The sequence below is a fragment of the Oryctolagus cuniculus genome, chromosome 3 (assembly GCF_964237555.1).
Source record: "Oryctolagus cuniculus chromosome 3, mOryCun1.1, whole genome shotgun sequence".
In the NCBI taxonomy this organism is placed as follows: domain Eukaryota; kingdom Metazoa; phylum Chordata; class Mammalia; order Lagomorpha; family Leporidae; genus Oryctolagus; species Oryctolagus cuniculus.
The window spans coordinates 146,952,847-146,970,235 of record NC_091434.1 but is presented as its reverse complement, the minus strand read 5'-3'; the positions used below and the strand labels follow the sequence as shown (position 1 = coordinate 146,970,235).

At 40.1% G+C, this 17,389-nt stretch overlaps 1 protein-coding gene across 14 annotated transcripts in view; it reads left to right on the top strand.

The window, feature by feature from the left end:
* Nucleotides 1-17,389, top strand: part of CACNA2D1 (calcium voltage-gated channel auxiliary subunit alpha2delta 1) — a 524,460-nt gene that overhangs the window by 338,053 nt on the left and 169,018 nt on the right. For all 14 annotated transcript variants that reach the window (XM_070069807.1, XM_070069805.1, XM_070069803.1 and 11 more), the window contains 1 exon segment: nucleotides 12,645-12,774. In XM_070069807.1, the coding sequence (XP_069925908.1) occupies nucleotides 12,645-12,774 (130 nt within the window).

Sequence of the window (17,389 nt, the reverse complement as noted above, 5' to 3'; positions counted from 1 at the left end):
GTAAATTGAAATATCACACACTTAACACTGCTTTCTTTTCTTTTGGATGTATACCCAAAAATCGGAGAGCTGGGTCATGGGGTAGACCAGTTTTCCTTTTCTAAGGCAATTCTGCAGTGTTCCCCATTTTCTTCCTATCCTTACCAGCACTTGTGATTTTTTGTGTTTTTCGTAATAGCCACTCTAAGTGGAGTGAGATAGTATCTCATTGTGGTTTCCATGCTCCTATTTAATTGTTATGTGTTTGACTTGTATGTTACCCAACCAGCTTTGTCATCCACAGTTGTTAGATTACAGAGGCCTTTCACCAGGCAAAATGAACTCTGTGTGGCTAAAAGGCTGTGCAGACTTGAAGTTGTAGATTTCCACCTATCTGATCCACTCTGGATACCTTAAAATTCATGTGTGCATCCCTCCGTGGTATACAGTCCCCTTAGGATTCACTGGGGGAAAACACTGTAAAATTCACAAGAAGGTAAATTAGATTCAATTTCTCCTAGGAATTCCACTGTGTGTTTTTAGAGGTTGCTTTCAAAAAGGTCTCTCAGCTAGATGCATTTTTAATGTTTTGCACATTTGGGCACATGCTCTTTTTGCAAACACAGTTTAAGTACTGGTTTTCACTTGTTCTGAGTTGGTGGCATTTATAGTGGGTTTCTGGAGTCCCAGGGTTTGATCTTTGGTTAGGTCTTAGCTGTGTGATATGAGCAAGATATCAAGAGAATATAATTATCTTCATACTTTGCAAAGTTTTTTTTTTTAAACCTTTTTTTGCTCTGACGGTATTTTGAAAAGTATTGTCTATCGTAATATTAAAAATTACTTCAATTTTCTTGAAGTAGAATGTTTTCATTTAGGTTTTCTTTTTTACAATATAATGTATGGTCTTCATGGTTTCCATGGAAAGAGCTGTATGGAACTTTCAGTCTCTGTAAAATCAGAGTGTTCTTCACAGCCCCCAAATAAAAATGTCCCTTGGGGCTGGTGTTGTGGTACAGCAGGTTAAGCTGCCACCGGCAACATCAGTGTCCAGTATCAGAGCTCTCGTTCTAGTCCAGCTGCCCCACCTCTGCTAATGCACCCAAGAAGACAATGGACAGTGAAAGATGGCCTCACTACTTGGGACCCTGCCACCATGCTGATGGCTTTCCTTATTTTGTGCTGGGTCCTGCCACAGATGAGTCACAGGCATTGGTTCATCCTGCAGAGGAAGCATACATCAGGGGCCTGCATTATGGTCCAGTGTGTTAAGCCTGTGCTTGCAACCCTGGCATCCAATATCTGAGTGCTGGTTTCGGCCCTTCTATTCTGTTTCCAATCCAATTCCCTGATAGTACTCCTGGGAAGGCAGGAAGCAGATGATGGCCTAACTACTTGGGCCTCTCCAACCCATGTGGGAGACCAGGAGTTTCTTCACTTTTGACATCAGCCTGGTCCTGCTTCAGCCTTTGAGGCCCCTTTGGGAAATGAACCAGGAAGATTTCTCTCTCTCTCTCTCTCCCTCTCCGTCTCCCTCTCCCCCTCCCCCTCCCTTTCTCCCTCTGTACCTCTCCTTTCTTAGCTGTGCTTTTCACAGAAATAAACCTTTAAAAAATAAATAAGTAAATACATCAGTTTCATTTCAAAGATATTACAACATTATGTGTTCCATTTTTTAATGTTAATATAATCCTCATCAGCAATCTGGATACCTTTTTGGAGAATGTCTATTTTTGTCTTCTGAGTTTAATTGAATAAAGAAGTTACTGTAATTATCAGGATCCCTCTTTAACCTAGTTTAGTTTCTATTCATGTGTTTCAAATCCTTACTTAGAACAATTATGTCGTATTTGGAAATGTGTGTATATTAGAGTACTTCAACAAATTCATGGAACTGTGACCTGTGATATATTTTGTGAATGGCTGGAAGGGAGCAGCTCAGAGGCTCTGAGCCCAGGGTGGTGATGGGGAATTGGGGTACTGATTGCCTGACTTGATTGGTACACATTGTGTAACGGTGTGCTGCAGACAGAGCCTTAGGCATTAACTGTATGTTCATGGAAAATTGAATTAGAAGTATGAGTCTATTTTACTGCAAAAAGTGTTTTAGCAATTGAAAATTACTACAGAAAAGAACATGTTTTGAAAACATGCATGGATTTCAAAAAAATGACCAAATAAAGATACTTTTAATTCTGCTTTTCCACTGATGTTCTCAAGTGCCCTTAGACATATGTTTTTCTTTAATAGGCTCTACAGTGTCTGGTTTCTTTGCGTCTGAGTACAGTTTCAGCTGCTTTTTGTTTCCTAACTTTTCCTAAACTCTCATCATCTCAGACTGTATCCTGGTTTTCCTTCCCCTTTGTGTGTAACTACGATTACTCAAAGCGTACGTGAAGAGGGCTGGGCAGTGTGGGACAGTGGCTTAAACTGTAGCTTAGTATTCCCATACCCAGTATCATAGTGCCTGGTTCAAGTCGCAGCTACTCCTTGTCTGATCTGCTTCCCTGCTAAGAGCTCCTAGGAGGGAGCATTTGAGTGCTTGGGCGCCTGCCACCCACGTGGGAGACCCAGATGGAGTTCTGGTTCCTGGCCTTGGGCTGGCCCACTCTGGCATTTGGAGAGTAAACCCATAGCCAGAAGATCTCTCAAATTTTTTCTGTCTTTTTGCTCTCTCATTCTACCTTTCAAATAGATAATTAAATCTTTTTTAAAAAGAAAGAAGAATACACAAAAGCCTAACAGTAAATTGATCTTTAAGATCTAGAATTAGGGGCAGGCATTGTGGCATAGCAGGTTAAGCCACCACCTGCAATGCTGGCATCCCATAACTGGTTCCAGGCTTGGCTGCTCCACTTCCTATCCAGCTCCCTGCTCATGGCCTGGGAAAGCAGCATAGGATGGCCCAAGAGCTTTGGCCTCTGCATTCCCCCCCCCCCTTTTTTTTTAAGATTATTTATTTATTTGAAAGAGTTACACAGAGAGAGGAGAGGCAGAGAGCGAGAGCGAGCGAGAGCGAGCGAGAGCTTCCATCTGATGATTCACTCCCCAATTGGCTGCATTGGCCAGAGCTGCGACGATCCGAAGCCAGGAGCCAGGAGCTGCTTCTGGGTCTCCCATGTGAGTGCAGGGGCCCAAGGCCTTGGGCCATCTCCAATTGCTTTCCCAGGCCATAGCAGAGAGCTGGATCAGAAGTGCAGCAGCTGGGACTCGAACCAGCGCCCATATGGGATGCCGGCGCCTCAGGCCAGGGCATTAGACCGCTGCATCACAGCGCCAGCCCCCTGCACTCACTTTGGGAGACGAAGTCCTGAATCCTTGCTTCAGTCTAGCTCAGCTCTGTCTGTTGCTGGCTTTTGGGGAGTGAACCAACGGATGGAAGATCTCTCTCTCTTTCTGCCCCTCTCTCTTACTATAACTTTGACTTTCAAATAAGTGAAACAAATCTTTAAAAATAAAAACTAGAAATAATCAATTTTGGCCACAGATGTTATTAATACATCTTTCATGTTGATTTCTAAAAAATTTAAAAAAATTTTTTTTCTGTTTTTAAAGGAGAGAGAAAAAGAGAGTGTGCTCCCATCCTCTGGTGTACTCTCCACATGTCCCAAGTGGCCAGGTGTGGGCTGAGACTGAAGTCAGGAGTTAAGAATTCAACCTGAGTCCACGGAGGTGGTAGGGACCCTATTAACTTCAGCCATCACCACTGCCCTCCCTGCCCCCACCCCAGGGTCTGAATTAGCAGGAAACTGTAGTTAGGAGCCTGTGCTGGTGGTAATGGAACCCAGGTAGGTTGTTACGGAACACAGGCATCTGAGCTGACATCTTGATCCCTAGGCCAAATGCCTCCCAGTCATGTGAATTGTAAAACATTCTTTTCCTAGTGTGCATAATAAATCACCTCTGAAGAATTAAGGCCCTGCGTTTCTACAGGATAAATTTAGCATTTTAATTACTTGAAGAACTGGAGAAGTCATGCAAATTCATAAGAAAATTTATTGCTTCTTTATCAAACATTATAATTAGCTAAGCTTGTGTTTTGCAAAGAAAGTATGGCTGCTTATTAAATTCTTAGTTTTAAAACTTTATTTTCTTAGTGTTATATTTTGATAAATTAAAAGTACAAATATTATATTTAAGCCCTTAGTGCATGCATACTCAATGTCATCTAACTCCTTTTTTTTATTGCTGTTTGTTTTCCTAAATTTTTTCATCCGCTTACTCCTTCTCCAAGTGATGGTTATTCTGAATCAGAAAATAACTCTTAAACCAAGTAAGTCAGGATATTCAACAGCATTCTTGCTGCCAGCGTAAAAGGTGCATTATTTAATATTCAACCTAGCCTTACAGCTGACTAGAACCCAGACTGAACAAGAGCCACACACATCTTTCTCTACCTTCTGTCTTCACTTGGATGTTTTTGACTGCAGTTCCTTTGATGCGTGTCCAATTCTCTTTTTTTCACTTCTTAGTTTTAACTTATTTTTTTGAAAGACAAAGGGAAAACTCTCATCCAGTGGTTCAGTCCCCAAATGCCTGCATTGGCTAGGGCTGGACTGAGGCTAGATCTTTGAGCCTGTGGGCTGTGGGAACCCAGTCACTTGAGCCATCAGTGCTGCTTCCTAGGGTCTACATGCGTAGGAAGCTGGAGTCAGGAGCCAGAGCCACTGATTGACACTCTGCTACGGGACATGATCGTCTTAACCCAAATCCCAAAGATACCATTTCTCACTGATTCAAGGGATTTACCAAAAAGAACTTTCCTCTATAGGAGTCAAAATCTGTAACCACCCTTAACTAGTGGATTAGCACAGGTTGTTTAGATTCCAATAACTAGTGGATAAAGAAATAAACATTACTCTTCTTTTTTTTTTTTAAGATTTATTTATTTACTAGAAAGAGTTACACAGAGAGAAGAGAGGCAGAGAGAGAGAGAGAGAGAGAGAGAGAGGTCTTCCATCCGATGGTTCACTCCCCAATTGACCACAATGGCCAGAGCTGTGCTGATCCAAAGCCAGAAGCCAGGAGCTACTTACAGGTCTCCCATATGGGTGCAGGGGCCCAAGGACTCGGGCCATCCTCCACTGCTTTCCCAGGCCATTGCAGGGAACTGGATTGAAAGAGGAGCAGCCGGGACTAGAACCAGTGCCCATATGGGATGCCGGCGCTTCAGGCTGGGGCCCTAACCTGCTGCGCCACAGCGCCAGCCCCAAACATTACTTTTCAGTTCACAGTGTTGATATCAGTACGCCAGTATACCTGAATATTCAGACTTGGCCCCTGTGTGAAAGTCTTTTTTGAATAGGGACATAAAATAACTATAAAATCAGTAATAATTAAATTAGTTTCTTTAAGATTTATTTATTTTATTTGAATGGAAGAGTGAGACATATACACACAGAGAGGGAGAGAGAGAGAATGAATGAATGAGTGAATGAATATCTTCCATTCTTCCATTCACTGTTCACTCCTCAAATGACCACAACAACCAGGGCTTGGCCAGCCAAAGCCAGGAGCCAGGAACTCCATCCAGGTCTTCCACATAGATCTCAGGGGCCCAACTATTTTGGTCATCACCCACTGCCTCCCCAGGCACATAAGCTGGATCAGATTGTGGAGCAGCTAATACTTGGACTTGAACCAGTGCTTCAATATGGGATGCAAGCACCACTATGCTCATGCCAATAGTAACTACATTGTAAAACTTGTACGTTCCTGTATTAAATAACATACATGAAATAGCTGTAAAAGGTAAAATCAGGAATTGGACGGGCATGTGACCTAGGATTTGAGAGACCAGTTGGGATGCCCACATCCCACATCAGATTACCTCGGCTTAGGTCCCAGCTTAACTCCCAGTACTACTCCCCTGCTGATAGGTACCCTAAGAGGCAGCTGGAGCTCTTGTAGGTGGATGAATCCATGTCACTCACATGGGGGATCTGGATTAGTTCCCAGACCCTAGCTCAGGCCTGGCCTGGCTCCAAGTCTTGACTGTTGTGAGCTCTTGCTCTCTGTCTCTAAGGTATTTAAAAAGTATGTAGAGATTTGAAAATAGACACACACACTAAAGAATTGTGTGCAGGGGTATAGCCTGTGGTTCTTGAAGAGTTTGGTTCATCATACTAATTTCAGTCATTCTCTGGTGTATAGAGATACCGGTTGTGATACTATATTTTCATTGATGGTCTTAGTGAATGATTTTTACCCAGTGTCAACTATTTTTTAGTTTTTTGAGATACAAAAGTAATGGAGAGCAGTAGGAAGGAAGCAGAGGCCGAGCTGTGTGGTGAACGGAGTTTATCAATGAGCTGGTACAAGCTGAATTGTGCAAACTCTAAAGTATGCATCTATTGCAAAAATGTAGGTGAAATACATAAACTTTGAAGCTTTGAGGATTTGCTATAAGCAAAAGTGATGTCAAATTATAAAAATATTAAAATTCAATAATCTAAATAATGCAATAAATTTACATTTCTTTAACACATTATATTAAATAAATTCTAATAAAATATCGCAAGTAAATATCCGTCCTAAGCATATTTAGTTTGAAATAAATAGGCAAGAGCCTTTTGTGTCTGTCCTAGAGGTATCACTGTGACTTTCCACGTGGAATTTGCTAATAGGTTCTGTTTGTAAAACTGAGTGACCTACCCATCCAGCACTGGCTCATGTCTCGCTCAGTGTCTGAGTGTTCTCATCTATTATTTAACAACTGAAATTATACTGAGAAGAATCGTCTGAGAATCATGCATCTCATGTTTCTCTTATGAGTTTTTCCAAATTCCTTTGAGAATTTTTTTTTTATAAATCACTGGCTCTGTTTTTCTGTACACAGTTGTACATGGTAGTCTGTGGACTTCAGACGAGATATTTCATTAAAAACAATGGAAAGAGATGATAATCTATTTTTTAGGTGTTCTGAAAAACAAGAAAAATCTTTATTTTTTGTTTGATCTGTTTATTTAGTGTAATTAGGCAATATGTGTAAAAAGTCAGTCAGTTCCTTTGTGCCTAATATTTGCTGCATTTTCAATTAAATTTTTTACTGTCATACTATATAAATAAAGAAGTGAATTATGATATTAGGAACAGTAATTTCATTGGGTTAGATTTAGAATTTGTAATACTTTTATGAAATTATTTTTATCTAGATAGACAAAAGGGAGAGGCAAGGAGAACAATTGTGTTAGCTAGTATTTAATATATTTAGCAACTTTGCATTAAAATGAATGTTGACACATGATTATGCAAGTTGAGGAATACGTTATTATTTTAAATTATTCCTTAAAGCCCTTTATATGGTAATCTATAAATGCAAGAATCTCCATGAAATGTATTTAAAACTGCTAATTTTTAAACAGGAGCGGATTCTGAGGAAATATAAGTGGTTTTTATCTTAAGTAAAATAAAGACTTAAAAATTAGTACTTTTTTCTGATCACAAACGTAATGCATGCCCATAGTATGACTGGAAGAAATAGGAGGGCACAAAGATTAGCAAAGTAATTTCTCCTGATGGGTGTTGTGGCACAGGAGTTAAGTTGCTACTTGCAATGTCTGCATCCCGTATCAGAATACTGGTTCCAGTCTGTACTCCTCTGATCCAAGCTTCCTGCTCATGCACCTGGGAAGGCAGTGGTTGGTTTTTGGGCCCCTAACACCCATGTGAGAGAGACCAAGGTGGAGTTCCTGATTCCTGGCTTCCACTGGACCCATCCCAGACCATTGCTGTCATCTGGGGAGTGAACCAGCAGATGGAAGATTTCTCTCTCTCTCCCTATCCCTCTTTCAAATAAAATTAAGTAAATACTTAAAATAAAATTAAAAATTTTTTCACTGCTATGAAACCAGCAATAACGGTAGCTGTGTGTACCTCCACTCATTTCCTTTTTGATTAACATACAAAAATTTTTTTTTAAAAAAGATTTTATGTGTTTATTTGAGAGAGTTACAGGCAGAGGGAGAGACGAAGAGAAAGGTCTTCTTCTATCCACTAGTTCACTCCCTAGATGACCACAATGGCTGGAGCTCAGTTAAACTGAAGCCAGGATGCAGGAGCTTCTTCCCATCTCCCACATGGGTGCAAGGTCCCTAACACTTGGGCCATCTTCCACTGCTTTCCCAAGTCATAGGAGAGAGTTGGATCGGAAGAGGAGCAGCTGGCACTCAAACTGGTGCATATATGGGATGCTGGTACCTCAGGTGGAGGCTTAGCCTCAACATGTGCTGGCCTCAACATGCACTTTTTAAACTTAATATCTTTTACAACAAATATAGCATTTATATACATTGTAAATATACTTACTCTTACATTTAGCAGCAGTATAAAATCATAGCTCTCATAATTGTGACTATTCTGTCCTTGAACATTTAGTTTTTGGGTCTGATTTAGTTAATAAATGACATTTCTGTAAAAATTATTATTGATAAATCTTTGCTGTCTCCACTCTGCCAATAAATATTTCTTGAGAGAAGAAATGAAGTATTTGACCATACCACATATTCCTAACTCTGACTCATTTTTGTAATGATCTTTCACTCTCTCTTCATCCATGTAGAAAATCTACTACATTTCATGTATCTAAGACTTGCTAGAAATAAATGTAAATGGCATTTCTGGGAATGATATGCTCACAGAAATAATGTGTTATTTTCTAAAATTACAGAACTAGGGGTATATTTATCAGAAGTGCAAATGATTTTATGGATTCTTTAACTCAACTTAAGTTTTGAAGTTACTAATTTAAGGTGGAAGAACAAACTTCTGGGAAGCGTTTTCTGATGTTTAAAGTGGGCTTAAGAATACTAACCAGAAAGATCATTTGGGATAAAATAAGTTAGCATACTTAGGTTCTCATAGGCAGTGCCAGGCTCAAGGTAGATGCTAAATGAATGCTTGCTGTTATTAATTATAATGAAAGATTCATTAGAAAAGATGAGAAGAGCTAATATTGTAAATTAGCTTTAATTTTTAGATTTGTTGTTTAAAATGAAGTTTACAAATGCATGTGAGTCTTTTCATAACATGCATTTCATCTGTCAAGTTATTTTATCTTTATTATTTCTCACTACTTTTAATATTTTAAAAAGCACATACTGTTTACTTCCTGTCACTTCTTTGAAATGTTTAATATTCTGATTATTCTCTAATTGTGTGTAATAGAAGCAAAATAGTTTACAGGTTGTTTCTTGTGTTACCTGAGAATTAAACCTCATTTCACTTCTTCCTCTTGCGATCCTATTAGTTCCAAGCCCTATTGAGATCTATATTCAGATTAAAAAAAAAAAAAAAGATTTATTTCCAAGGCAGAGTTTCAGAGAGAACGGAGAAATACAGAGAGAAATTTTTCATCCACTTGTTCATTCCCCAAATGGCCACAATGGCCAAGCTGAAGCCAGGAGCCAGGAACTACTTCTAGGTGTCTGGGTTCAGGGGCCCAAGAACTTAGAACATCTGCTGCTGCTTTCCCAGGTAGATTAGCAGGGAGCTGTATTGGAAGTGGAGCTGCCTGGTCTCGAACTGTTGCCCATGTGGGATGCTGGTGTCACAGGCAGGGGCTTAATCTGTTGTGGCACAGCACTGGCCCCTCAGTGTGTGTTTGTTTTTAAGTGTCACCAGTAGATGTGCTATTTCTTCAGTGTCAGTCAGAAGGCAGCTGCCCCCTTGAGATCTGCAGTTTGTTCTGTGGAAGGAGGATGACATACTCCATCAAAAAACAAAACAAAACAAAAAACCACACCTGTAGCCTAGCATCATCTGTTTTCTAGGTCAGGAAGCTGAAACCCTAGAAACAGTGACTGGTCCAAGTCCAAGATGTTATTAATGTGCAGAGTAGAATCAGAACTCCTGCCTCTTCTCCACTAGACTCTGCACTTGTATGTCCTAAGTTGTCTTCTACGTAATAGGTGTTATATTGGGGAAAAATGAGTTCTAGGACTTTGTAAACTTCAAAATACTGGGGTAACCACAGCTCTCTTTATTGTAAAAAAGCTCAGAGATCCCTGGAGGTGCTAAGGCACTTTGTTATTTTCTTTGTAGAAAAATAGAAAATGCAGCATTTCCCCCAACTTGTTTCAGGATGGCCGTAACCCGTATGGAAGGACTATTTTCTTTTAAAACATTCTTTGACAGTTATTACTCACCACATTGCTAGTTACATCCATCTCTTAGTCACAAAAATAAAGGTGTTATACATAGATGGCACCAACATTTATGCATCCTTTACCAGGCTTACTGCTTATCAATCCTGGCTTTCTCATGAGGAGGTCTACCAGAGAACCGTGGATACCTGACTTATGCTTTCGGCAAACTGTGAGGTGGGGGCCTCCAGAGTGAATCGAAGAGTCTGGAACTCCATCCAGGTCTCCCACAGGGTGGCAGGGGCCCAAGCACTTGGGCCACCTACCACTGCCTTCCTAGGTACATTAGCAGGGAGACGGATCTGAAGTGGAGCACCACAGGCTGGGACGGGTGCTCTTATGGAATGGTGGCATCACAGTTGGTGGTTTAACCTGCAGCATCACAAGGCTGTCCCCTCTTCCAATCAGCCTGCCCCAGTCCTGGCTGTTGCTGCCATTTGAAGAATGAACCAGTGGATTGAAGATCTATCTCTCTTCTGTCACCCTCTCTCTCTGTAACTCTGCCTTTCAAATATATAAATAAATCTTTTTTTTTTTTTTTTTTGACAGGCAGAGTGGACAGTGAGAGAGAGAGACAGAGAGAAAGGTCTTCCTTTTTGCCGTTGGTTCACCCTCCAATGGCCGCCGCGGCCGGCGCACTACGGCCACCGGCGCATCGCGCTGATCCGAAGGCAGGAGCCAGGTACTTATCCTGGTCTCCCATGGGGTGCAGGGCCCAAGCACTTGGGCCATCCTCCACTGCACTCCCTGGCCACAGCAGAGAGCTGGCCTGGAAGAGGGGCAACCGGGACAGAATCTGGCGCCCCAACCAGGACTAGAACCCGGTGTGCCAGCGCCACTAGGTGGAGGATTAGCCTAGTGAGCCACGGCGCTGGCATAAATAAATCTTTTTTAAAAAAGAATAAAAATAATTCTATTGATCCTACTTTTGTCTAAAACGTCTGCAGTGTTGCAATTTTTCTATTGCATTTTTTATGGAAAAAATAGGCTCGCTCGCTCTCTGTGTATATGTATGTTAAAATCGTCAAGGTTACTAGTGTATTATCTGGTCATCTAAATTTTCAAGACATTATGAAAAGTTGAACAGTGCCAATTTGTAGACCTGTAGCCTTGGATTTTGCCGCATTCTTGTGACATTTCCATTTTCTGCTTATTCAGTTCAGTTTTCTCTTTTGTTTGTCAGGTGTTTCCGTAGTATGATATCAGAAGTGATTTTTTTTTTCTGTAGTATTGTTTGGGGAGTGTGCCTTTAGGATATGGAAACAGATCCATATAGTGAAGGAATTGAAAATACAGACTTGAATTATTTATTTTGAAAGGTAGAATGTCAGGGCGAGAGACAGACAGACAGAAAGAAAGAAAGAAAAGGAGAGGGAGAAAGAAAAGGAGAGGGAGAAAGAGAGATCTTCCATCTGCTGGTTCACTTCCCAAATTCCTATAAGTTCCAGAGCTGGCAAGACTGAAGCCAGGAGCCAGGAACGCCATCCAGGTCTCCCAGAGGTGGCAGGAGCCCAAGCATTTGGACCATACTCTGCTGCTTCCACAGGAGCATTAGCAGGGAGTGAGCTAGGAGCTGCCTGGACTCAAACCTGTGCCCTAATAGGGGGTGTAAGCAGCTTAACCTGCTGTGGCACAGTGCTGGCCCCTGCAGGTCTGAACTTAATTTTTAAAATATGGTTAGAGAATAGTTAAATACATTTCAAACAAAAAAAGTTCAACATAGTTAAATTTTATGGATGTGTTTTGGATAAATAAATGAAATTCCCAGTTTCCTGCTGGTACAGTACGAAGGGTAATTTCATGTCAAATGCATGGTTCCAATAGATGGAAGATTAATCTTTGACTTTAAACTCCTGTGGGATCTGCCTGACTCATTGATTGGAACTTGGTTCCTACCTTTGGAAACAAATGAATTGAAGTTAGGATTTAACTGTATTTAGAGGTCTCTTCTTTCCTGTATACTTTATATAATTTATATTTATACAATATGTTTTTCTTAAACACATTGATACACCGAGAAAACATGCCAAAATCAAATGAATATGACCAAAAATTGTCCTTCATTGCTTGTTGCTGTCACATGAATAATGAGTTGTCAAACCAAGAATTGTCCTCAATTGCCCAACATCAATGTAGTAATGTAACTTGTAAATTTCTTTTAAAGTGGGTAATTCTAACCTGGTATTATTGGAAAGCACTTCTCCTGGTTTTTAAATGTACCTTACCTTAGTAAGTATTATAAACAGGAAGGCTCTGGATGATTCCAAATGACTGCAGGATGGAAGAAATCAGAACAGACGTTAGTTGTATGGTGAATGATACCATGAAGATGTATTGTGAGTGCTAACACCAGAGTGGAAATTTGTGCATCCAATGCCATCATCATACTGTATTTAAAACTATTCTTGCGGCTCTATTTTTTAAAGAATATGCATTCTATGCATTTGCTTTATGGGGAAGTGTGTGTGAAAATATCTGTTAATGCAAGTTACAAAACTGTGTTTATTATCTTTTCCTGTATAGCCTGAAAAAAATGACAGTGAACCAGGCAGCCAGAGGATCAAACCTGTTTTCATTGACGATGCTAACTTTAGAAGACAAGTATCCTATCAGCACGCAGCTGTCCATATCCCCACTGACATCTATGAAGGATGTAAGTAAAAGGATTGGAACACCTGTTGGAATACCATCCTGTCCCTCAGTTTCCGTACTTGTTTCTGAGAAACAGAATAGGAGCTAATGTGATTGTTTTATTTATGTGTCGTGTGAAAAGTCTGTGGTAAACTCGGGTCCAAGTAAAAGAAGAAATCTTGAGTTTTGTGAACAGTTGCTATCCAGTGGCCTCACTGAGTGCACTCTTATAGGAGGTCTGCATTCAGGGAGCTGTCCTTCTGAACTGCTGCGTGGTACACAGTTCAGCTTTCCTAGTGACAGGTGCACAGGGACATTCTGTATATTCTACACACCTGTATATTCTGCACACTTGCATGTCCACCGATTGGTAAAGGGAGAAGGTTGTTCATTGTACACTGTCCCTGGTTCTTACTGCTAATTATTGCATATGTCTCTCTCTTTCTCCCCTTTCTCCCTTCCTCCATCCCTCCCTCTCCCCATCCCTCCCTCCCCTTCCCTAGGATGTAGGGAAAAGATAACTCTTCCCACTTGTTGTGGTTTCAAGACAAAAAGGAGTGTTGGGGCAGGGGGAAGGGAATAAGCAGGAGGCCTAAAGAAGTAGAAATCCACTGTGGCAGTCTTAGCCCAGATGGCTTCCCTGGGGTGGGGTGGGGTGAGGAGAATGGTATGCTTAGGGAGAAGCATGTGCAGTGGGGTTTCTAAGCCACTCTGTCTGTGGTGAGGGCAGAGCCTGAGAACCCCATGGCTTCTCTTATCCCAGCCTAATCATTGGTGAGGATGAGCTGTGTCTCGGGAACACAATTGTAGCCTTTTGGTTTTCAACATTTTCCACTCTCTAACCCATCCCCCTAACCCACACCTCCTGTCCTGCCTTCTCACATAGGTAGACTAAGGAGTTGGGGGTTAGAACCACTTGAGACTGCAAGATACCTTTTTAATATTCTCTTTAATTACAGAGGCCTGAGTATATAGAGCTACCTCAGTTCTAATCTACTTTTAGCACCATTGTTTTTTGGGGCAAATCCTTCAGCTTTCTGGACAAGCATTTCCTCATCTCTGAAATGAGGATAAGATTACTAATCTGATATATCATTTGAATATAAAATAAGGTAGCATATTTAGGTCCTCGTGATATCACCAGGCCCAATGTAACTGCTTTGTAAGTGCTTGTTGTTGTTATAAGCTTACAAATCAAAGTTTATTTAGAGTCAAGAAATTTAAAGGACTAACATTGTACATAGCCTGTGAGTTTTACATTCACTCAAGATTTGTTGTTACAAACACAATTTAAAATGCATATATGAGTCTTTGTAACATAAATTTCATCTCTTGTCAAATTATTGTATTCAGTCTTTTTGTTTTTTTCATATTTTGGAAAGTACATATCACTTGTTTTCTCTCCATGCTTTAAAGATTTTGAACATGTGATTGTTCTCTACCTGTTGTAGGTAATTTCTTGTGTTACCTTAGAATTAAACATAATTTCACTTCTTCACCATTCGGCTTATACCATTATTAGGTCTGATTCCTATCCTGAATTATCTGACATTTGGATTCAGACTGGGTTTTTTTTTTTTTTTTTAAATTTGACCACAATGTATGTTATTTTTTAAAATTATTTTTGATATTTGCAATTGCATTTGTAACTGTTACACTAACTTCAGATAATGCCACACCATACATGCAAAAACATTTCATTCATTTATTTGAGACACTGGAGAGACATATGGATAAGGAGTCCGCATCTATTGATGCAATCCCCAAATGCCCATGCCAGGGGCCAGAAACTCACCTTGGATCTCCCACATAAGTGGCAGCAACCCAACTACTTGAGTTATCACTGCTGCCTCCCAGGGTGCACATTAGCAGGAAGCTGGAATCTGGAGCTGAAATGGGACTCAGACCCGGGCACTCTGATACGGGGTGCAGGTCTCCCATCCATTGTCCTAACTGGTAGATCAAATGTCTACCTTGTGTTTCTCATTTTATTTTTTACAAGAATATTATATCTTCCAGGTTACTTACTATTACCTTTTCTATTGTGTCTTGTTTGTTGGGTATATCAGTTAAATAATAATCTTATTCCTCAGTGTCTTTTGACAACTGAGTGGATGTAAAACTTTTAAGTCAAAATAGTTTTTGTCAATCCCCTGGATATCATGGCACTATTCCAATCACTGTGATAAAGAGAGCTGAGGCTAATCTGAGTGCTAATTGGTTAGAAACATAAATCTGTGTGTTTTTCTCTTCTTTCAAATAGCTTTTTTTTTGAAGATTATTTATATAAAAAGTATTATCTATATAAAAAAGTATTATTTATATAAAAAGTTACAGGGTAGGGGAGATAGAGAGAGGAATAGAAAGACCTTGCATCCACTGATTTACTCCCCCAGTGATCACAACAGCCAGACTGGGCCAGGCCGATGCTAAGAGCCTGGAACTCCATTCAGGTCTTCCACCTGGGTGGCAAGGAACTAAGCCCTTGGGCCATCTTCTGCTGTTTTCCCAGGCACATTAGCAGGCAGCTGGGTCAGAAGCAGCGCAGCCAGGCCTCAAACCTGTGCTCTTACAGGATGCCGGTGTTGCAGGCAGCAGCCTCACTTGCTACACTGCGGCACCAGGACCTCAAATAGCTTTGATCTGTGGAACATTTTGTTTATAATGTGTATACGCATGAAAGTCTTGTATGTAAAATAGTGCAGGGCAGAAACCACCCTGACTGAACCTTCGTGCCATAACCAGAGCCCTGCCTGCTCACCCCTTTAAGTTCCTTAGAGGGAGTCCTGTTTGTCTAGGATTGATAAGATGGAGTCTGTACAAGTTTAGGTTATTGTTTAATTATTCAGCAGCCATACAGTCCATGGGAGGGTACTAAATACTTTCCATGAGGGTCTTCATTTCTTTATTCTTAGAACATTTTGTTTTTTCTAGTTGAAATAATATTTATATCTGAAGTCCTCCTGTATTTTATGCTGGAATAAAAATCTGACATAAAATAAACACATTTTCAAAGATTATTAATTTGCACATAGATTACACATATTTTTAGTCAGTATCCTATAAGAGTTTTGACTTTGTGTGAGTAATGTTTCTCTTTCCAGTTTGGAATAAGCTATCTGTAAGCATTTGCAGAGAATAATTTTACTAAACTCAGTAAAAGTTATGATTTTGAAAACCACTGAGGTAAAACACCTGAATCTGTGTTTTCAGAAGCTGTGAGGTCCTGTTTGGAGTGTAGGGAGCAGCAGGGGAAGCAGCCCTGTCCCTGGATTGTTTATGTCGTCCCGCTAGTCTCCCCATTGGTGTCTCTGTCTGCAATTTCATCAGCAAGACTCTACCCTTGCCTGGCCCACACACCTTTAAAATTCACAGCCTGTGACACGAGCTGCACGAGTAAATGACAGGAGATACCTCAGCAATGGCAATAAGACCTGGAAAATTTAATAACTGCTGGCGTGCTTCACGCAGCTCCTCAGAACTTATCAGATTTAGAGGATTGTTCTAGGTTTCTGAGTTTAATCAATTCGAAAGTGCACTTTAATTAAAGGCTGCACTGAAGGGAACAGCCTCTTCTTTGCGTTATTGTAGCTACAGTCTCATAAAAAGTCTCGTGTTCTAATTTCTGAAGTCCCTCAAGTTGAAATGCGAACACAACATGTAGAATAGATGCTCTTGAGTATTTGCAATTTTACTGTAAGAAATGTAAAAAGTTTATCAACTCATGTAACAAAAATAAAAATGAATGATAAAAGAAAGATAACCCCAGGCTAGTCTCATTTATGAATAATGATGAAAAAAATTTTTAAAGAATTGCCATAAAACTAGTGAGGTATCAACAGAAGAGCACATGAACAATATGTAACTGACCTATGAATTGAGAAAGCTTGCATGGTTACCAATATTACTATATTCTGGATAACTCAGGCAGATGAAGCCTTCAATAGTCTTACACCCCTTTTAAAATTAAAATCTAATCCATATAGCACTACCAGCAACCAAAACTCAGCACACTGAGAATAGAAGTTACCTTTGTACTTTTTCAAAGCCTAGCAACTAGAAATCCATAGCTGGTATCACTCTTATCAGTGCATTAATAGTGTGTTGGAAATGAAGAACAGAACAAGGATGCTGGCTGTCCCTGGTCTGCGGCCTCCTTCTGGACCCTCTGCAGGCAATAAGACAAAAGCAGGAAAGGGAAGTCACAGGCAGTGGCAGCCAGGAGTCCACATGGCGAATCTAAAATAGCCGAGGGAAGAACCACAAAAACGTTTAAGGAATTAACATATGCTAAGGAGGTTACATATGATTGATATTAATAAACTGGTTTTGTGCCTGTATGTTAGCAATAACCAATTATAAACTACAGCAGAAAAAAAAGAACTTTTTCACAGTAGCCACAGGAAATATCAAAGATTTTAAATTGTATTTTGAACCTAAACAGTGCCATTAATGGTATATTTCTGTATATGCAAAAAGTATATGCAAAAAATTTCTGTATATTGCAAAAGAAATATATTTGTTAATTTCACATTATAATCTGTTTTCAGATCATCAGTTTCTCAAGTAGTTAATAACTGATATTGGATTCCATTTTAGTGACTTGTGGTTTTTGAATATTATTCACTTATAAAAAT